This window comes from Vespula pensylvanica, chromosome 2 (assembly GCF_014466175.1).
Source record: "Vespula pensylvanica isolate Volc-1 chromosome 2, ASM1446617v1, whole genome shotgun sequence".
Classification (NCBI taxonomy): domain Eukaryota; kingdom Metazoa; phylum Arthropoda; class Insecta; order Hymenoptera; family Vespidae; genus Vespula; species Vespula pensylvanica.
The window spans coordinates 7,067,371-7,090,172 of NC_057686.1; the positions used below are offsets into that span (position 1 = coordinate 7,067,371).

A 22,802-nucleotide genomic window follows, 5' to 3' on the forward strand; every position below is an offset into this window, starting at 1 on the left:
AGAGAGAGAGAGAGAGAGAGAGAGAGAGAGAGAGAGAGAGAGAGAGAGCAGAAAAACGAACATGCACGAGGCTCTAAGAGAGCCACCGACTAGTAATTAATCAGCGTTAACAGGCACTCTTTCCTCTGCGTATAATGAAGCCAGTTGGCTCGTAGAAGTTTTGTTTCGAAACTTCGTAGTTCCGTTCGACGAGAATTTTTCGAAATAATCGTTAAAACGAAGTCTTTTAAGAAAGAACAACTTCGACTTTATAAAAGAATATCTTCGATCTTTATATGCTGTCTTTTTCTTCATTAATTAATGAATCGACTATTACGTTCCAAATCACCACCCATACCATCATTATTATTATAATTGTAAAAAAAGAGAAACTATATAATTGTACACGTATACAAAACACACTCCCTTAACTGTAGTTATCTTAATATCTCAGATCTCATTATTTCCATCACTCCCCTCTACTTTCTTTACTCTCCTGATAGAATCTTCAATAATGAATAAAAAATAATCTCGAACACAGAATTAATTTATATATCGAGATTATCATATCTTAATATTAACATTCACATGTATGAATAAATGTATTGATCTTTCTCTCTCTCTCTCTCTCTCTCTCTCTCTCTCTCTCTCTCTCTCTTTCTCTCTCTCTCTCTCTCTGTGTGTGTATATATATATATATCATACAAATTGTTTCATTTCGAAAATCACCAATTCCCTTAACGGAATACTTGTTACTATCGTAAGACATAAACATCGTTTAATTGAAATGTTTTTTATATCGTTCTTTTAAGATATTGTAGTATAATTTTCACGGGAATATATATGTATATAAAATTGAATTATCAAACTTGTCATAAAGCAACGGTTTGTTTTATAGGATTATACGAACTCGATGAATTTCCGAGTAGCAATTTAAACATTTTTTCTTTCTCTCTCTCTCTCTCTTTTTTTTCGGTGAGAACGTAAAAAAGTCAAGGACACGGGTAGAGTACACAGTTTCCATTCATCGACGGAGAGGGGAGACTTTTAAAACGATCGGTAGGGGATGATAAATGCTTCGCTTTAAAACGTTTGACTACGTTAATTAATATGATGAGTACGATCAAACGCGAACCGTGCTTTGAGAGTACGTACTATATTCAGAACGTTGATCTCGTTTGTAATCGAACTTTACGGCAAATAAACGAAATATCGATAATATCTGTTCTTTTACAATAACTGTACATAGGGAAAATATGTATATCTCTCAATATTTCAAAGCAGTCAAAGAAAATTATTTTTGCGAAGTGACAAGGAATAATAGTAATTCGATGAAAATAAACATTGTTAAAAATTCGATTGAAATTGATAATTATAATTTTGAAAAATTATTGCAAAGGAGAAGATCGATGAAATTTACTTAGGATATATCCTATATATCTTTTTGTTCGTTTTTTATGCTTGTGAAATTTGTTTATAAAAAAATCTTATACGATATTTCTATGTAGTTAATGAAAAAAAGAAAATTGCTCCGAAGTAATATAAAAGGAGAAAAAGGATTGAAATTAAATTGAAATTAAGAAAGAGTAGGAATTAACGAAAGGAATTTCGAAAAAGAAAAAATTGATCGAATACTTATCGTACATCTTGTATATCTTTTATACGTCTTTGTAAAGTAGATAAAATATTCTTACCGTAAAATTCGGCCTTGAAGAGTACCCTTATCCTTTTTTATACGAGCTGTTCTCTCTCTCTCTCTCTCTCTCTCTCTCTCTCTCTCTCTCTCTCTCTCTTTCTCTCTCTCTCTCTCTCTCTCTCTATTAGAACCATTTTTGCCACTCTTCTCGAATACAGGGAATTGTTGAGTATGCATATTCTCTTTTTTTTATGGCAGTCCAAGCGTATCTCGAAGTCAGCACATCTCCCCTTATATTCTCCTTCATCCTAATATACAGACATATGCGGTACAACGATATTCCATTCGGGAAATCTATAAACGAAGCTTGCTTCGAGAAAATACGCAAGAATTCGTTAGATATACATATGTTAACGCACTGTGCATATTCCAGCGAGATTGAATCTCGTAAAGTAGTAAATTCGATTAAATTTTCGAGAAAACAAAAGCAGATTCGTGCTTTGTAATTCAATTATTAATATAGGAGAAACGTTATTCCATCAAAGAATACGAAAATACCAACGAACGTAATATATTTTTCTTCGCGAGCCACGTTGGTAGATCTAATAGAAATTTTACGTAAATAGAAAAGTTAATCGTTAATAAAATATATCGTCTCTATCACTAGCACATATCTCTTCGTAGAGAAATTGAACATCGGATAACGATAATACGAAGCATCAAAACAAAAATCGTACTTTTTCAATTTTTTTATAACCTACCTTTTTCAAGGTCACAAACGAGTCGATGGATCGTTCAATTTTTTCTTTTCAAAGCTGTTCAAACGACGATTTTATATCGATCCATATGCACTACGTCTCGAGAACGTTAAAACAAAAGTGAAAATGTAAAAGAAACGAAGAATATATCGTTGAAAAGAAGAAAAATATATCGTACGTAACGGAACTGGACATCATCGATTGGCAATGACGCAACAAGGATATGATTTTGAATTTTCCACAATACCGCGTCACGTGTCCACGCTTTGATTGGTCCGCCGAAAGAGGAGGTATATCTTATTACATCACGGTTCGTACGCTCGTTCGCGGAGTCACGACGTGTGCTTTAAAAGAAACTCCTTTTCGATAATGGCGGTGGCTCCTGGAATATGTGAAGCACCTGGATGTAAAGCAGAAGCGAGCTTACAATGTCCGACTTGCTTAAAAATTGGAATACAGGGTTCATACTTTTGTAGTCAAGTAAGAATACGTTACGCATATTATAGGTTAAGTCTTACCACTGTGTATTCTTTCGGTATGTAATTCAATCCTACTAGTATGACCGTGATAAAAAAAAAAGTATCGGTTAAATTCGGAAAATTACGTTTTTGAATACTTTAATCCGTCTGAAATATTCGATGAATTTGTTTTGCGATAGTAATACAACGATTTAGTCTTTTTTTGATCAATTTTTACAGGCGTGCTTTAAAGATAACTGGAACTCACATAAACTAATTCACCATCTTGCAAGTGAGTTTACGGTTCTATTTCTTTCTGATATTACCATGATGCAGTTATAGTTACGAATGGTTTTGTATAATTAGAAGGAGAAAATGTGAATAAAAGTTCCGAGTACAATCCATGGCCTTCTTATCATTACACTGGAAAATTACGCCCTTTCAAAAGAGAGTCGCGTCGTGAAGTGCCAGAATGTATAGGCCGTCCGGATTATGCTCAACATCCAACTGGAATTCCTATAAGTGAACAAGCAGTGAGAGGTTCTGCCCAAATTAAAATCCTTAACGATGAAGAGATTGAAGGAATGCGAGTTGCTTGCAAGGTGATATATTTCTTCAAACTTTATAAATAATCTTCGATCTTCAGAAATTTATTTCAAAGAGTACTTTTACCAATTTCTTATCCGTACATGAAAATAGTGTATACTAACATTTAGTGGGTTTTAAAATTGAAACAATTCGTATAGCTCGGTCGAGAAGTCTTAGATGAGGCTGCAAAAACATGTGGCGTAGGTGTTACAACAGCAGAAATTGACAGGGCTGTTCATGAAGCTTGTATAGAACGAGATTGTTATCCTTCGCCATTGAATTATTATCAGTTTCCTGCTAGCTGTTGCACATCGGTCAATGAAGTAATTTGCCATGGTATACCTGATACCAGGCCATTGCAAGATGGAGATATTTGTAATGGTAGGATGATCACTCGATCGTTAATAAGTATAATTTTATCCGCATTCAATAAATTATCTCTTCAAAAACGTTTTTTTCAGTCGATGTCACTGTATATCATAATGGTTTTCATGGAGATCTGAACGAAACATTTCTAGTGGGGAATGTTAAACCAGAAGTAAAAAAGTTAGTGGAAGTAACATACGAATGTTTGTCAAAAGCTATAGAGATTGTACGTCCGGGAGAAAAATATAGAGATATTGGTAATGTGATACAGAAACATGCACAGGCACATGGTTTTAGTGTAGTACGCAGTTATTGTGGACATGGCATACATCGTCTTTTCCATACTGCACCGAATGTACCTCACTATGCCAGTAAGTAATATTTATTATTAAAACTCCAAAGATATTTTATGATTCAATTAATATATGCGATTTCTTGTAGAAAATAAAGCAGTAGGGGTTATGAAACCTGGCCATTGCTTCACGATAGAGCCAATGATATCTCAAGGTACATGGAGAGATGAAATGTGGCCTGATAATTGGACAGCTGTCACAGCAGACGGTCAATGGTCAGCACAATTTGAACATACTCTTTTAGTCACAGAGAAGGGTTGTGATATTCTGACAAAACGTCTAACAAACGATGGTAAACCATGGTTCATGGATCAATCGTAGTACAATTTGTCGTAACAGTGACAAATCAGATGATGTCATCAAGATGTGCGTATTTTATTTTTATCAGTAAAATTAAGATCTTTTTGTGTTTGTTTTATTGATTGAAAAAAACATTTTGTCAAAAATGAAAATGATTAACCCGGCTAAAGAAACTAATGGAAATGGCTTTGTCCACCAGCGTTTCCTTAATGTTTCTTTTTCTATTTAAAAAGGAAAAAATTACTGCCTCCTGTATCATACTAATATTTCGTCAAGATGATAAATATGTACATACGAGTATAATGTTTACCTTTCAATTGCGCGGGATGTTCAAAATAAAAGATTAAAATTATGTAGGACAATGGAAATGTTCTATTTCCTTGCAGGTAGAAATAAATAAGTTAACAAATAGCCTAAATACAATAAATAAATACCGAATAAATTAATAGACGATTCGTACGATCGCTTTTGAAGGATATCTGTCGAAGAATGATTCAAAAGCAATCGGAATCGATCATTGTTCTCGCATAAACGTTTCGAGCATGAAAATCAGTTAACAATATCCTAAAACTTGTCGATAAATAATCATCATATACAAATATTATATTAATAAGTATTTTCATTTTCCAGTCTTAGATCTGAGTCGTGTACCGAATTCATATTTCGAATTTTGATCATGAAGTCGTTCGTTCGATGATGTAGTAGTTCGAGAATCCTTCGCGTCACCTTCGTCAATGTCGTATTCATACTCTATTTTCTCTTCGCTTTGTGAATCAGAATCGTTAACGTATTCTTCGTCATCGGGTACCATTATTCGCAAGGGTCGTTTTTCTTGATTAAGATTTTGCTGATTTAACCTTCGTCGATGTTGTTGTTGTTGTAGAAAACGTTGTTTATCACGTCGTTCATTTTCAGTCTATAAATATTGAAACTATTATTAAATATCAATTTTTTAATATTTATAATATGATTACAAGTATACCTGTTCTTGATGAATACGTTGCTGATGATATTGTTGTTGCTGTTCGTATTCCGATTCATATTGTTGTTGCTCTTGAGTATCTTGATAACTCTCGTCCTTGTGATTAGGCGGCATAGCCTCGCTTTGCTGTTGGCTCTCTTGTTGTTGCTTTCGTAGATGTCCAATCAACTGACTATTTACGTTTCCAGCAGCAGCTAATGCAGCTAATTTCTCTGCAGCTTCGCGATTAGGCAAAGATGTGTAGAATTGTGTGGATAGTCCACCATTGTTGGTGGTAACTTTGCTGAAATACGTGGATGGTGCAACCCGATTATTCGTTTCCTCGTAATCAATATTATTTTCTGTTTGTTCGACCGGTACTTCAGCGGTATAGCTTAGTTCCTCGTCAGATTGTATATCAGTCTGTTGTATATTCGAAGGTTCTGCTTCCAAATTGTAATCCGCTGTGACTCTACCGGATGCGAAATTCTGATCTAATAATATCTGTTGTTGGTCGTGTTGTAATTGTTGCTGCTGTTGCTGCTGCTGCTGCTGCTGCTGCTGCTGATTGTCTTGCTCGTCGTAATTAAAAGAATGCATCTGTGGTTGAGAGAAACTCGTGACTCCGTTAGGCTGGAGAAGTTGGCCAAGTTGTTGCTGTAGTAGATGCTGTTGTAGTTGAGGTTGCTGACCTGTAATAGTAAATATGACTTTTATTCGTTATTTCTCGACACGTCGATCGACATTTCAATGAAATTACGAACCTGCCGTATATTGTTCCGTGAGTTTATGTGGGAAGCTGTTCAAAAGATCGTAAAGTTGAGTAGCGGATAAAGGTGGTCCAGCTGGTGCCGGATGTCCAACGTGCAAGTCAGGAATTTGATTGCTAATCGTATTGGCTGTTTGAGTGGCAGTACCAGGGAAGCCCACATGAAGAGAACTGCGCAAGTTTGTTTGCATCGGTGTGTCGGTTTGACCGAACTGAATATTCGCTAGGCCCGTGTTGGTTATGGGTGGGTGATTGAGGAAAACTTCGTTGGTTTGTAGGTCAGGATTGACTACCGTAGCCAGCCTGGTTACATCGAATTCCGGAGTGAAAAACGTTGGCTGCACTGTATGATACTCCTTTTGGGCTAGGTCATTGTCCTCTGTCACTTCATATTGATGTTGAATAGGCGTTGGACTGGTTACAGTTCGTTGAGGTGCCAAGCTGGTTCCAAGAGTCGCTAATCCGAAATCGTTTGCCAGTGTATTACCTAAAATCAATGGAGGATATCATCGTAGTTATATATTTTTTTCATTATTTAAATCAATTTCTTTAAACCCACTTTGTAGATTGAGATTATAATTGAGATCGTTACTATATTGATGCTGAGAAACGGTCTTTTGTCCAGAATTAGCATCAGAATTGTAAGGTTTGTCTGCTGGGCTCAAATTAGGTGCAGGTATCGTATGAATAGGACCCTTGTCGTCGTCGATGCTACCTCGATGAGTCGGTGGCAATATCATTGGTTCAGGCCTATATTCCGGACTATATTCTGGAACTTGGTTCATCGTATGAAATTCTTTGACCGGTGGACGTTGCGGAAGTACAGCATGATTGTTTAAAATCCCGAGGACTGGCATTTGAGTTTTCCAGGTAGTAGGAAGAACATTAAACATCGGAGGTCGTCTAATTCTGAGATTGAAAATGATTTGTCTGACATATCAAGCTCGTATCTTGAGATATTTCTTAAACGTTTGAAAAGGGAATAAAAAAGGACATTGTCCTTCGTATTTCGTTCCCTTCTCCTCTTACCTATAATTTGGAGGTTTATAAGATATTCGTTTATGAGGGAAATTTCCACCAATGTGTATCGTGTTTCCCATAGAAATTCTAGGCCCGATAGGCCATGATTTCTTGAATATCGGTGGTGCATGAGGCAAAGGTGCTAAAGGTCTTCTTAGTTTAAGTCTTGCTTCGGAGAAACAGATACACATGGCCAAGAGCCAACAAGTCCAACCGATCGCCTGGAATTTAACAGCTCAACGTCGTTAATGTGCTTTCGATAATAGACTTTTTTTCAGACATCCTAGGCTCCGATACTCTTTTTACTTAGGATAAACGATACGTGAGACGAATTCGAGCGTTCATAACCGGAAATCCAGGTCTGTTAGGATGATACCGTGAACGTGTTACGGTACTTCATATCGGCACGTGCTTCTCGTTTCCTTTTTGCCAGCATATAAATAATATGTCTGTCTGTGTAACTATGTATATATGTTTAGATATATTATATTTATGTATTTAGGTATGAATGATGTATATGTGTGTGTATGTGACGCACTAGTGGATGAAGAGAGAAGAAACAGAAACTTCGTGGTGAGTCGACGAATCGAAGTGGGACATTGTCCCACATCGATGCGAGGAAAAGCGAGGATAAGCAGGCCGGGAGCGGGGGGTAAGAGAGAAAGAGAGAGAGAGAGAGAGAGAGAGAGAGAGAGAGTAGTGAAGGAGAAGAAAATACGGCGAACCATGAAAATTATCGTATGTGTGCGTATGTATAACATATGTATGCATGTATGTATAGAATCTGTGTAAATGCTCGTAACATCTTAGAAATTTTCACACCTGTTGCTTACAGTAATTTTGGTAATCAAAATTCCTTGGAATTATTTGATTGTATCGTTCGATTAAGTTACTTCTTCTTTTCTCTATTGTACTATTTAAGAATCATAAAAATTTCATGTCCACGTTTAGTATGAATTTATATTATTTATGAAAAATGTTCAATATTTGTTTATCGGAATTATCGTAAAACGTAGATTACTTTTTGACTCGATTCGTTATTTAAAATTCAAACGAGATTGAAAAGAAATCGAGAACAATCTTTGCTGAATTATTTGGCTCTATTTAATTAAAGATAAACGGGAAAAGTGGATTTCTAAAAATAATACGACGAGCATGAGTTAATAATTTAGACACTATGTCAATTAAAAACGACTCGAAAGATATTGAGGATCTTGAACAAATTTTTTTTAATTGTCTCGTTAATTAATCGTTGTTGCAAATAACTCCAAAAAAAAAAAAAAAAAAAAGAAAAGAAACAGAAGCTTGTAGAAAGAAGTAAATTTGTGTTTGAAACGTCAAAAAAGACTTACCTTCATGATCGACAAAATACAATCCTCGATTCTATTCTATCGATTAGCAGGTAGATGATCGAAAATAATGTGACACAGAGATATAAAGACCGGCTTTTCTCTCGCGATTCAAACCCGAAAAACCGGAAACCTTTTCAAAATCTTTCTCGCGGCCTTGGTTATTGGCCGTCGAAGAAGCACTGCGCCTTCTGCACGCAATTAGGTCATTGTCCTTCATTTATACTCTCGACCGACGTACGTTGATCATCGAGGAAGCCAAAAGGTTACTTACTACTCCTACTCTCGCATTCGCTTCGATGCGTTGAGTGCACTAACCGGCGAGTTTTATTGCGAAAAGAAATTCTTTATTTCCCTGACATTCTTTCCATTATTATCCAATTGATCGTAAATACAATTGAAAGATTTCATGAATTAAAATTGACGCGAGAAACGAGATAGACTTTGAACAGAATATCGAATATCTTAAACAATCTTTCTTTTGATCGATATTATTACACCCGACTCATTACTTAACAAAAGTAATTACAGATTCGTAAATAATCTAAATCCTTTTTCAACATCTGTATTTCGAAGTTTCTATTTTAATTTCATGCCACAAAATTAATTATCATATTCATATTCGTTTGATAAATATAAGTTATACTTAGTATAATATAATTATATTAGTATGGATTATATTATAAGTTTCGTATAATATAATTTTTGTTTTAAATGAGACGAAGATAAATGGGTTGTTGAGAGTTAAACATAAAAAGTAAATCCTTCGTAACGAAACGAAGGATTTATATAATTTCCCTCGTCAATTATCGGATTAACGTTAGCGAGGATTAACAAGTTGAATAAGTAAAATTGTTGAATAAGTAAAAAATGATTAAAAAAAGAAAAACATCGTAATGACTATTTAAAGGGACAAACCAGCAGGTGCATCGTCCTCCGACCCGATTTGTATCGATCGATCGACCAGTCGTCTTTCGTTTCTCTCCATATATTTGACTCGCCGGATTCCCTACTACTACTACTACTACTACTACAACTACATCACAATACTAGCAAAAGGCCAAGAAGCGATCGCGAAAGAGCTGCGTGCACGATCCAGTGACCTACTACCGTATTCTACGACATCACACATACGAGCTCGTAACTTGAAATTATCCTATATCGTCGCCATTTTTGTTAACGATCTTCGCATATCGCAAGACGCGATCATCGACGTTCCGTTCAACGAAGCACGCTAGCGATTTTCTTCGGTGCTTGCACGCGATCTAGAAATCGCATGTTTGATTTATGAGAATAATTCAATTTTCTTTTTTCTTTTCTTTTCTTTTCTTTTCTTTTCTTTTCTTTTCTTTTTTTTTTCTTTCTCTTTTTCATAGAGTTAAAAGATCTTATTACAAGATCTTATTAAAAGAGCACAGTCGGAATCTTTCTGACGTAACCGACTTGTAATTTTGTATTGTTTTCTTTCTTTCTTTTTTTTTTTTTTCTTTTTTTTGTCTGTTACAAAGATGAATCCGTAAACGGATTTGCGGTTTGTATTTTATTCGCAGGTTTCTCGACCTCGAGGGACGGAAAGGAGATCGACGGAGGACATTGATCCGTACAATTTATTTCGTGAATGTCGTCCGTTGAACTCGGGAACTTCTGGCTCTCTCTTTTACTCTTAGAAGGATGCTGGATAATGGACCTAACGCCGATGTTTATTCGCGCATGACCGACACCCATCCATCTTACCTGAGATTTTCCATTTAAGTACTTACTCGTTATATCGTTGATATATGTACAATTAATATATCTTTTTTTTCTTTTTTTTTTCTTATCGATTTTCTACATTCTTTATATTCACTTGATTGATCCTCGAGTTAATTATGCATAAGTAATTTCCTTGACAAGATCTTTTACAGCTTCTCTGGAATAACTTTATTTTACAATTTATTCTAGTAATGCTAGGTAGAAAAAAACAAAAAAAAAATATGCCACTATAATTTATAATTAAAAAAAAAAAAGTGGTTTCTCTTAATTAATCAACGTACTTAACTCTTTTGATTTTTTTTTTCTTTTTTCTTTTTCGTTAAATGCGCATAACAGGTAGATAAGTATCACTTGAAAGTAAGCAATTTAAAAAATGTTCCAAGTATCGATCGGAAGTGAAATCCGTGCTCGGTGAACGAACGAAAGGGTTAAGCCTTTCGTTCACAGATGGCTCCACTCGCGAGTTCGAATCACGACGGTTATTTAAAAAGCACGTGCTCGTGCTGTGAACTGTCAATGACATTTTATCCTGTCGATCGTTAACATATATCACAAAGTAGAATATTTCATCAAAAAAGAGTTTCTTCTCTGCATACGCGTGTACTTTTCTCTTTCTTATTTCTTGTTAGATTAAAAATAACACTGGGAGAGCGTTGATTGGATATTGGCACGTTTGCGCACATTTCTTCTTTTTTCAAGGCACCTTTTTCCATACGAGACTTTGTAATCTTTCATCTCGAAGTTTCTAAAATCCATAAGGCTTCGATGATTTGTACCAGCCTCTGTATGGATACGGATAGAATGTATACGAATAGACCACTGAAACACAGATAATGTCTAATATTAACAACATTTAGAATTTCATCATACGTAACGGGTTCGTTCTCGTTCAAGAAACATGTAAACATTTTTACGTGACTTAATAACTAAGCCGATACATTCGAACACTTTCTTTTTTTCTTATTACAAATGTCAAAGTCCAGATCAAACAGAGATTAATTACGTCACGAATTCGTTCTCGTCCAGGAAGGAGTTAAGGATTTTCACGTGTCTTATTAGGTAAGTCGATATTAAAATTTTTTTTTCTTTCCTTTTTTTTTTTCTTTTTTGTTGAATCATAAATTTGATTGAAGTTTAAATCGTCGTGATAGTTTAGAAAATCTTGTCGAGTAACTAAGTCATAGTTCGAGTTTCCAATCACATACGATATAATAATAATGATTATACACTACTAGTTTTGTTTTAAGTATTTTACGCTTTTGCCAGCATGTCGGAAGTAGTTGTCTTTGGAAAGTATATATCCATATGAATATCGACACGATGAGAAAGCTCCCTCTCCTTCTCCCACCTTCACTCCGCCCTTGTACTCCAAGAAGACCCAAAGGCCCGTGAACACTTTCGCTTCGTTAGCGGTTCGTCGACTTTTACTCGATCAACGGCACCTCTTTCTTCTTGTAGCAAAAAACGAAAGTAAACTCGACTTTCCAGACTTTCCGCCCGGAACAGTCACATTGCTTCTGTGCTTTCGAACTCGTCTATGATCGATTTTGAAAAACTTTGCAAGAATTTCCGAACTCCCTTTCGTTGATATTACTATAAAATTCCTTATATAAAAAAAAAAAAGAAAAAAATAGAAAAAGAAAACATAAAGAAGAAAAACGAATTCTTTCTTCTTTTTCCATCTAAATATCGAAGATTTTGCGGATGTAAAAGAAAAACGAACGAACGGAGAATTTCGAAATTTTTAGAATTTTGTCAGAGGGAAGAAAATTCATGATAGAAAAAAAAAAAAAAGAGAGAGAGAGAAAGAGAGAGAAGATTAAAGATACTCCGGATCTCTGTCAAAGTCAGAATCCAAACAGTCAATTTTTCACGTAACGTTACCTGCGTCTCGTCCTGATTAGTCTCTACACTCGAAATGGTCTCCTATCACGAAGACTCGCCGGTGATCTCACTGCTAACTTCTTCCTTTGCATGTTACTCCTCCTCCAAATGAGATTCCTACTTGGTATGTTGATTGTAGGTTCTAACAAACCACGGCTTGGCCAGTAATGGGCGTTAATGGGATTTAACACGGGCAACGTTAAAGGTTCTTGAGTGGCAATATCGATGTGGACACTCGAAAATGTTGGTAAAGCGTTGAAATCTTGCGGTTGTAGCTTTGGTAGTTCTAGTCCTTTCTGATTTTCCAACATCGATATCTTTAAGGTATCAAATTGTGGCGAGGTTAAAGGTAAATTTGTATGTAACGAAGAGAGGTCATTGTAATTGGATACTTGTAAGTCTTTCTCTGGAAAGGAATATTGAATCTGTTGAAGATGAATCGCTGGATATTCTAAACTCTGTTGAATGGAGAATTGTTGAGTGGCCAAGTTTGGTGAAAAATTCGGTTCTATTTTCAAAGGTTCCAACGAGTTTTGATAAATCTGAGAATATTTTTCCTTATCCAATTGATAAAGTTGATTATTGTTATAAATCACTTGTTCCGAGTTATACGTGCCTTGAGATTGTACTGGATACAAGGAAGCTGAATTTAAATTGTTATTTGGCAAGTTGTTCTTATTATCGTTCGAGAAATATTCAGAATTTTGAAAGTTCTGATCGTTAGATCCCTTTGGAGGTCCACCGAAACTATTCTCTAGATCCTGGAGATTAGGATGTCGTTGATCCAGCTCTGGTAGATGATCCTTGTCATTCTGATCGTTTTGTTCCGTCTTCGTCGGTTTCATGAGCTGCTGTCCTGAGCGATCTTCGTCTGTAAACGTGACGTCTGTCAGTCCTGTCTTAAACGTAATCAATTCTGTTTGTGTTGTTGTTATTGTTGTTCTTGTAATAGTTCAACGTTAACTGTGTGTCTGTGTGTCTCTGTTATGTGCGTTATTTGTTGTTAACTGTATCGGTAAATTGTATGTAAAAATAGAGTCTCGTGTTTTATCGTTCGAAATTACTCCGATCTTTTTTATTTCTTTTGAATATGTGATTACGAATAAGTTTGGGACTTTGCTAAAGTTCGAAAAGAACAACGAAAATAAAATAAAATAATGATCTTTTCGAAAACGCTTTCGAAGAAAGCGAAATCTTGGAAAGTTTGAAATTCACGTAAAGAGAAGAGAGTGGGTCAAACTGGTTATTGATTTAAAAGAACGTAGCTCAATATATTCGTATGAAAATGAAGAGAAAGAAGGAACGAAGGGTATAGAAAGTTAAACCGCAAAATTTCAAGAAAGACAAATGATTTTCATTACGAAGAGATGACGTTCCTATCTTCTTCCGCCTTTCCACGTATAGGATAATCGAGAATAGTGAGATTCCTTATTCGACGGCATTTTAATACGATTTTAATTACGTCGATAATTATTCTCCTCGCGTAATCTTACATCTCTTTCTTGAAAATGGTGAATCTTTTCGCGTGAATGCTGTTTGTATTGTAGATATAAGTTTGTAGTATTGTAGATATTAGATAATTTGATTTTTAAAATAGAGTATTCATTAGACTTTATAAATTAAATGTTTCATCAATTAGGGAATTTTTATCATAAAATATATATAATATACTTATATATTATATATATTTAGATATATAATATATATATGTATATATATAATATTATATATCATATATTATGAGACAAGTAGAGTTAAGAAGATATAATATATATAAATACTTATAATATAAATATATATATATATTATATATAATACTTTTATATATAATAATTAATTATATATATATATATTATACAATTAATTTATATATATATATGTGTGTATATATATGTATAATAATTAATTATGTAATTGTATATATAAGTAAATATAGATAATATTTACTTATATAATATACATATATTATATAAAGAAATATAAATAAGTATAAATATATACCAATACATAATATATATCAGTATACATAGAGTAATAAAATCCATTGATCGATAATTCAGAATCGAAGATCGTACCATGATTGAAGAAAATCTTGTAATCTACATTAACATAAAACGTATTTTGCAAGTACTGCATAATTCGTTTGTTTTTAACACCCCATATGATTGATTTTATAGATGTAGTAGATTGGTAAGTACGTATGTATATTGGAAAATATTTGGGAACAGTTTTCTTTCGTAATTGACAGTTAAGTGACCTACCGTCCGATGCCGATGGATAACTCGAATGTTCGTCGTAATTATTAGCTGGTCCAGGATAATCCTCGATGTGTGGTGGCGGTCCGTCGTAGGTGTTGTCGTGTTCTGATTTTTAAACAATTTAGAAGTATAAAATATATACACAGTAGGTAGAGAATCGATCGAATTGATTTTGATCTGTCAATGTCTTATTTAGTTCGGTTGAAAGAGTTAGCGAAGAGGGAGAACGTTGAGAATTCGTCAAATACCTTCATTACTGTCTTTTTCTCACTTTTTTTTTTTTTTTTTTTTTTTTTTTTCTTTAATCGAAACTTATTTATTAGCTTACCGATCGGTCGATGATCATAACCATAACTCGGATGACCATAGTGTGGCTTTGGTGCTTGTATGACGGCACTTGCTGCAATATGACGACCGAGCGAACTTATGGCGTCACCAGTCGTACTAATAATTTTGCCCTTCGTGGAAACCAAGAAGCCACCACCTTTGATCAATTGACCTTTTAATGCCAATACTCCACCACTTATAGCTTTCAATGCTTGAATCACGGTATTCAAAATTGCTTTCTTGAAATCCCACACGTCGAACGTCTTTTCGCCGTACTGAAATACATGAAAAATAATTTCGAAAATTAAAAAGAAAAGAAAAGAAAGAAAGAAGACAAAAGACGAAAAAAGAAAGGAGAATAATGAGCTTTAATCTTTTTTTTTTTCTTTTTTTCTTTTTTTTTTTCTTTTATATCGAGTGAAAGCAGATCAATGTGACGAATAAAAAGAAAAGAACTTTTCTAACGTTCGATTTATTGATTTATCGTTTATAATGCAAGAACGAAAGTAGGCATGTCTCTCGCGCGTCTAATTACACTGTTCGTTAAGATGAACAAAAACAGTAGGTCACATAAATATCACATAAACGTGTCGTTTTCTTTATAATTCTGCACGAGAATAAAGAAAGAAAGAGAAAAAAAGAAGATGGAAGCAAGCAACGCGTCATTGACCTCATTTTCGAACGATTTCCTTCTTGCATGATACAAGGTGACGACGTGATTTTATTCTTCTTGTTTATTTGTTTGTTTTTCTTTTTCTTTTTTTTCCTTTTTCTTTTTTTGTCTTTCTTGTTTATTCTCTTCCAAATCGAACGTTTCTTCTATAATAAATGTTCCACGAAGTTTCATATATATCATACGATCTACAGAGTTCGAAATCTGTGCCACTGAACTACTTCTATAGTTTCATTTAAAGACTTCAGAATTGGAGAAGTCGTGTTTAGAAAATCTAAAACGTTACTTAGTATAATATTAGTCTCGTATCTGATCGTATAAAAACATATGTTCTACGTGTTGTGATTTATTTGTTTTACAAGGAAGGAAAATGCTATTTAATAATTGTTCATTTTGCTTTTGCAGAATTAGGTTTCTTTTTTCATTTGTGCGTTTCGTCACAATCTTTCTATAATCGAGATAGTAATCGTTCTAAATCGTCTCTAAAGTCGACAAGAGAAAGATAAAACGCGTCGACTTCGATCGCGAGAACGTTGAGAAGAGCATTGAATTTCCCTCCATTGAATTTCCCTCCTTAATCGAGAATCTCGATGACCTAAATCACTTTTGCTCGCTTAGATCTTTGATCAAACGTTCGTTTATAATTTCTCTGGTTTTTCGGTTATAGATCAATTATAAAAAAATTGAAACTAATCGATTATTTAAAGTATTCACGTTCGATATTTTATCGTTTGTTACATATTATATTATTATTATGGTTACTTTTCTCCGTTACACTATACTTAAAACACTTTTCACGGGACGTTGCCTTCGAATGATGCAACGTGAAAAAAGTTGAAATATTTTCATAAAAATTGTTAAAGTAATCGTTACATATTCTCGATCAATGATTCAATCGACAGTCATAAATAATACATGTACATCAAATAATATATACATATATACATTACATTGTTTATATAACATATAATATATATTATATTTTGCAAAGTTTTGTTCGTTTAAAGAAAAATTATTATTAAATGGAATTTCATTATTTTGGAAAATTACTTTTAAATAAAAACGAAAAATAAATAAATAAATAAATAAATAAATAAATAAATGATACATAATATAAAATATACTTTCGTATAATGTGTACATATAATATAATATATATTATAATATAATGCACATAAATGTACATATATTCTTTTATAATATTATAATAAAATAATACTTAACATATAGTATATGAAATATCTTTTTGATATATTACCTGTTGAACAGGTGATCCATAACCAACATATATTATAATACACATAAATGTACATATATTCTTTTATAATATATATAAAAAGTATATATATATATGTGTATAATATATAGTATAATATATACTACAGTATATATAAAACTTTATAATACTATAATAAAATTATAATATTATAATAAAATAATACTTAACATATAGTATATGAAATATCTTTTTGATATATTACCGGTTGAACAGGTGGTCCATAAACAACATGAGTAGGTTGACTATCACCACCTATAGAACCTCTCGAAGCTGCTCCTGATGCACTAGTGAGGCCACCGATTATTCCACTAGCTATTCCCGAAATGATGCTACTGGATCCGGTAATAAAACTACCTGAACCCGATCGTTTGGTTCTATCCTGTTCTTGTAGGTATTCAGTGTACCGTGGATCAGTTACTAGATCGATCGTCAATTTATTATCATCGATCCTCTTCATACTTCCCATAGCTTTTTGAAATTCTTCAGATTTCTCGATCATTTCGAGAATTTGCATGGCTATCCTCTGCTCTTCCTGTTCTTTCGATTCCTCAGAAGTTTTCTTTCGATCGATCGGCCTCTCCGAACTCGGAGGATCCGATCCAGCTCGATCGATCGATCTTCGATACGGTGCTAAACGCTGCAATTGCGCCGATGCTCGTTCCTTAAGATCATTCTGATTCAACGTCTTTTCAGATAAAATTGGAACTACCGAGCAGCATGATAACAAGATTAACAGCAACATCTGAAATATTCGACGATATCTAGACACTTTTTTTAACGATTCGTTTTAAATTAAGAAAGTGGTTTGGTTAGATAACGTAATAATTTATTACTATTTTATTCGTAAATTTTATTCTTATGGTTAAATATATATCTCATAATTTTTATCCCACTTTATTTTATTTCTCTTCTATTTTCTTCTCATTCTTTTCTTTCTTTTTTCTTTTATATTCTTTATAATATCGATATTATATATGTACAGATATCAATCTGTTTTTATAAAATCAATAGCCAAATATAACCGTAGTATTTTATTTAATTAACAGGTGAATTTGATTAGAAATTTTTTAAAAATTAATTAAAGAAAATTGTTCGTTTCCAAAAATGGAATTAATTGAGAAAGTTTAAATCCTTATTATTCACGTCGATGATGGCTATATATTGATAAACAATTTACTTTTTTCGTTTAGAACAAAGCTATTCAAACTTTTTATCGACAAATGAATGATCATTCTAATTACTATTATTCGATTGTCCTTACTCCAATATGCCATTCTGATGTTTTCAAATACTATAATTTAACTAAGCAATAAATATACAAGTCTTTCATTTATAGATAAAACATAGTATTATGAAAAAATGGCAACGTAATAACAGTGAAGAAATATTGTAGTGCGTTAATATAGATGATTTATAAAAAATTCGCTAAGGAGAAATAAAAAAAATGATGAGAATATAAAGTAATTGATGTCATAAGACAACTTTACACGTCACTGGTTTAGAAACGTCAAAAAAGTAAAGAATATATCGTCCAATCAAAAGATTCTGAACAAAACAGAATATGCTTTCTAACATATTATGTACTCTCTATTAGAATGATCGTTACGTATTCAAAGGGAAGTAGATATATTTAACCCTCATTAGATTGCTACTATAAATTAATAAAATTGTGTTATATCACTAATATGGATAATTAGTATTAGCTTGTTGCATAATTTCTGTCCTATTTCATATGATTATCTTAGAGTTCTTTCAACAAATAAACGAAAAGTTGTTTGCTTTCGAAATAGACAAATTGACAAGTTGTTCATTAAACTGGAATAAATTGTTGATTATGCATGTTTCAGTTTCTAAAAATTTTTAAGAAAGCATATCACACTAGCTATAACACCTATAAATAATAATAATATTATTAGACAATTAATATATTAATATACTAATTATTAATGATGTAATATTATAAGAATAATAACGTAAAAATAATATTATCATACAATTTGTTTTACGAAATTTAATATACAATAAAATTGTTATAATTTTGCAATTTTACATACGTTCTTTGAAATGAATTAAATCTTTTTCCGATAAAAAAAAAAAAAAAAATGATTTTGAACGTAAAAGAAAAGTTTCAAAGAAAATACAAGTTTAATTTTCCGACAACACGAACGCTTTCTTATTCTAAAAGTAATTTTCGCGAAATCGAAAGAGGAGAATAAGATTCATGTCTGACAATTTTCTCGAATTTGAGATGCGCCGAAGCATAAACTCGCGTAGCTGCGTGCGTATATAACAAGTGGAGCGACTCTTCGGTGAAAGTCACGCGAGGATGCGCGAGGATAGCTCACGTTATGAAACGCCCACGTTGTGCCATGCGATGAACTATGATGTTTCATCTTTCGTGCAGGACCTTTATGTGTGTGTCTTATCGAGCGAGAAAAATGGAGAAAATTAATCGATCCGTTTATCGTTTGACCTCATAAAACAATTCACAGACATAATCGATCGATGTATTATTTATATATCAATTAAATAAGAAGAATAAAACAAACTTTCTTTTTTTCCCTCATAAAATTTCATAAACAAATACATTTAGTAATTAAAATTTCTCTTGAAATTTTCGATCGTTCCATGATCATTCATCAAGAAATAAATCAGTCGATCAACCAAGAAAGAAATAATATTTAATTAAGTCTTTAGAAAGTCAACGATCCTCCATTATCATCTTTGACATTTTACGAGTAGTGAAAGGTACGTTTAGAAAAAAAAAAAAAAAAAAAAATGAAAAATGAAATAGAAAAGATATTAAAAATTTCTCATTGATGAAAATAGTAGCGGAAATGATTAACAGCTGGCGGAATTAAACGTTTGAAAGAAAGAAGTAAAGGTGTTAAGAGCGATCTCCTTCGAAGCATTCGAGAAGGAAACTGTTTCGAGCACCATATTGAGTCCGGTATCAAAGGCCGGTCTTACTCTCAAAGCGAAAGTGATCGGGGATTGTGTCCTTGATCTTGCACTATGGAGTCGACGGCATGACCTAGATACATCGGAGCTCTCTCGGACTATTCGAGAATTTTTTCATGTACCTTTTTTTTTTATTCTTTCTTTCTTCTCTCCTATTTCGATATTTTTTTTATCGATTAATTCGTCGAAAAAAGAAAAGCAATGTAAAATGATGGAAACGTGTTCTTAATTGCTTAATTGCTTATTAATAATCGATTAACGTGCAATATAAAAATTGTTTAATAAGATAAAATTAATGGAACGGCGATAATTTCAAGAAAATAATTTCAAGCACAATCGAAGTCTCACACAGAACGATATTTTCTCCATTATCAATAATGAAACTTCTTGGCAAGGATGTTTATTTAACTTTCACAGGATAACACGTGTCAAGTTAGTCTATATGTGTTTTATCAAGCAAAGTCAAGAAAGCTTCGATGTTTGCGATCTTTTTTTCGTTTTTGATGTCTGCTCAAGTAAGAAAGAGAGAAAGAGAAAAAAGAAAGAGAGAAAAAGACAAATAAAAGAAAATAGAAGAAAATAATTGCTTTTTTGATTAAAAAAAAAAAAAAAAAATATTTAATAATAAGAAGAAAAAAAAGGATATCGTTAGGAAATTGTAAGAACGACAATTCCTTTTTCGATACTCGTATACGACACTTCACACTTCCCGCGAATATAAAGAACGAAATCGTTCTACGTTTCTACACAGGTAAATTTAAGTATACCTTCTACTATGTGATCGTGACTTTCACGGTAGATCGGCAAAATGATCGCGGCACTCTCACTGAACTCACTGGCTGGCGCCATCGAGTACTTCCTCATTTTATACCGACTCCCACCTTTAAACCAATCGCGAGAGAGTGTCAGAATCTCTTTACCTTCTCGTTTTCTGTTCTTTAAGAATTTTCAAATTTTGCACGAATCCCATCCACCTCGTTCTTTCTTTTTCTTTTTTCTCTCTTTTATCAAAAATTTTTTCGTCAAAAATTCGTCATACATATGTATATATAAATCAAGTATTATCGAAAAATATCACCAAGAATCATCTCGGAATTTCTTTACATTTTTTCGTTCTTCTCCTTTTTCCTTTCATAAGGGTTAACGAGCCGTAGAGAAAAACGTACGATGTGACTCGACAAAATTTCTCTTTTAATTTATCTACGAAGGAAATCGTTTTACTCGACGATTAACGGCAATGTCTTTGTCAATACCCTCTAATCAAAAGTTGAAAATTATTATTAACGATCGACGCGATCTGTTATTATTTATTTGTGAATTTTTATTTGATTTGATTTATTTTGTTTTGTTTTGATTTCTTCTTCTTCTCTTTTTCTTTGTTTTTTTTTTTTTTTTTAAGATAATAAGAAAAAAATTTCACGTTCGATTCTTCGATATACATATTACGATACACATTCTTTCCTTTTGATCGTGCTTTGTATGTAATCTCAAATGAAATGTATTCTCGCAATCGAGTTACATACATTTTCTCGACTGCATTGGAAGTAGGAAGTCATATACGGCCGGCCCTTTTTTCGTTGAAATTCACAAGTCTAAGCACGCTAATGAAAGTAGTGAAATGATGTTATCGTTGCATCTTTCTTTCATTTTCCTTGCACGTCAAAGATAGTCTACGCGTTTAACATAATCAATTACTTTGATACTTGTAACAGAATAAATTATTATGATTATTATTATTTATTATTATTTGTTTGTAATTCGTCTTATTATTTATTTTGTAACAGATTATGTGATGATAGATTATATATATATATATAATAAATTAATAAAAATGCTTAATATATATATATATATATTTATTTATTTATTTGTTTGTTTATTTATTTATTCATTAGATATATATTCATCGAAATCGTAGTGATAATAATTAAGAAAAATGTTGAGAACGATAATTAAAATGAATGTTTGTCTTATTACATATGAAAAATTGAAACATTTTTATTATTAGTATTATTTATTTCTCAATGATAATTTATCATTTATTTATTAATTTGTTTTCAATACATTTGTCAAACTTTCATATTAAAAATTAATAAATTGATGTAAAAAATTAAAAAGTTTTCCTTTCTGATATTGGTATTCATTTTTCTGCGTAATAATTTATCAGAAACTTATTAGTTTATTTTTGATATATATTCATCGAAATTGTAATAGTGATAATTAAGAACAACATTGGCAACTGAAAATTACAACGAAAGCTCGTACTGTTACATAGACATTATGATCTCGTCTAAGAAAATTGAAAAGCACCATAAGAGAGAGTCTACTACCCTCGAAGTTAATTTCTATTGTGTTGAAACGTTCATAATTACTTACCTCTTAATCTTTTATTTATTTATTTTTTTTTTTTTAATTATTACTACAATTTGCGAAAGACTTCACTGTTTCTTAATCTTGACTCGTCTCTCGTAGTTTTAACATCTTATTTCTACTTGGTGAGAATTATTAGAACGACTAGATTTTCTTTGATTCATCAATATTAGTTTTCTTACATCGATGGAAAATTTTTACATATATAAACTTAATGTAACGTTTGCTTTCATGAATATTCAATTACAACGAATATAGAACATTCATTAAACTCCTAATATGCTTGCTTTAGTTCTTGTAAAAATGTTTAAGACAAAAAACATACTTACAAGCTTAAATAAATATTAATGCTTAAATAATTAATGAAAAATATTATTAAATTACCATGCAATTAGTTTTACGAAATTCAATAAAAAATTCAATAAAATTGAATAAAGAGAAGCATGATTCATATCTTGCAAAATTTTTTATAAGAAAAATGCAGATATAGAAATAATGAAAAAAAAAAATTGAATTATCGTAATCTTTTTACGAAACTTCAAAAAAATTAAATTATATTACACAAACATATATTCCATTATACATTAAACCATGATAAACATTAATATATCGTAATTGTGCAATCACGCATATTTAAGGATAAGTAAGAATGGAAGTTAATACTTAAAATATACTGCAAACAATTTGATTGCCCGATTATTTGATCGTATCACGTCATTCATCCTTTCGACAAGTAGAAAGTAGGCGAATCGTCGGACTCG

The 22,802-nt window shown here is 32.4% G+C and overlaps 3 protein-coding genes across 3 annotated transcripts; 1 reads left to right on the forward strand and 2 right to left on the reverse strand.

Annotated features, from left to right (window-relative positions):
• Positions 1–2,665: 2,665 nt before the first annotated feature.
• Positions 2,666–4,790, forward strand: LOC122627048 (methionine aminopeptidase 1). Its single transcript, XM_043807803.1, has 6 exons — positions 2,666–2,853; positions 3,072–3,123; positions 3,198–3,433; positions 3,578–3,800; positions 3,881–4,156; positions 4,227–4,790. The coding sequence occupies exons 1-6, from the start codon at positions 2,743–2,745 to the stop codon at positions 4,457–4,459; spliced, it is 1,131 nt and encodes a 376-aa protein (XP_043663738.1). The 5' UTR covers positions 2,666–2,742; the 3' UTR covers positions 4,460–4,790.
• Positions 4,791–5,001: 211 nt separating this feature from the next.
• LOC122627327 (transcription factor SPT20 homolog) lies at positions 5,002–8,757 on the reverse strand. Its single transcript, XM_043808403.1, has 6 exons — positions 8,655–8,757; positions 7,198–7,423; positions 6,728–7,077; positions 6,164–6,655; positions 5,421–6,091; positions 5,002–5,354 (listed from the first exon to the last, which is right to left on the reverse strand). The coding sequence occupies exons 1-6, from the start codon at positions 8,755–8,757 to the stop codon at positions 5,058–5,060; spliced, it is 2,139 nt and encodes a 712-aa protein (XP_043664338.1). The 3' UTR covers positions 5,002–5,057.
• A 1,861-nt stretch (positions 8,758–10,618) lies between these two features.
• LOC122638111 lies at positions 10,619–20,503 on the reverse strand. Its single transcript, XM_043830803.1, has 6 exons — positions 20,439–20,503; positions 16,913–17,452; positions 14,760–15,033; positions 14,435–14,536; positions 12,174–13,044; positions 10,619–11,108 (listed from the first exon to the last, which is right to left on the reverse strand). Exons 2-5 carry the CDS (start codon positions 17,450–17,452, stop codon positions 12,197–12,199), a joined length of 1,764 nt encoding a protein of 587 aa, XP_043686738.1. The 5' UTR covers positions 20,439–20,503; the 3' UTR covers positions 10,619–11,108; positions 12,174–12,196.
• Between the last annotated feature and the right edge of the window lie 2,299 nt (positions 20,504–22,802).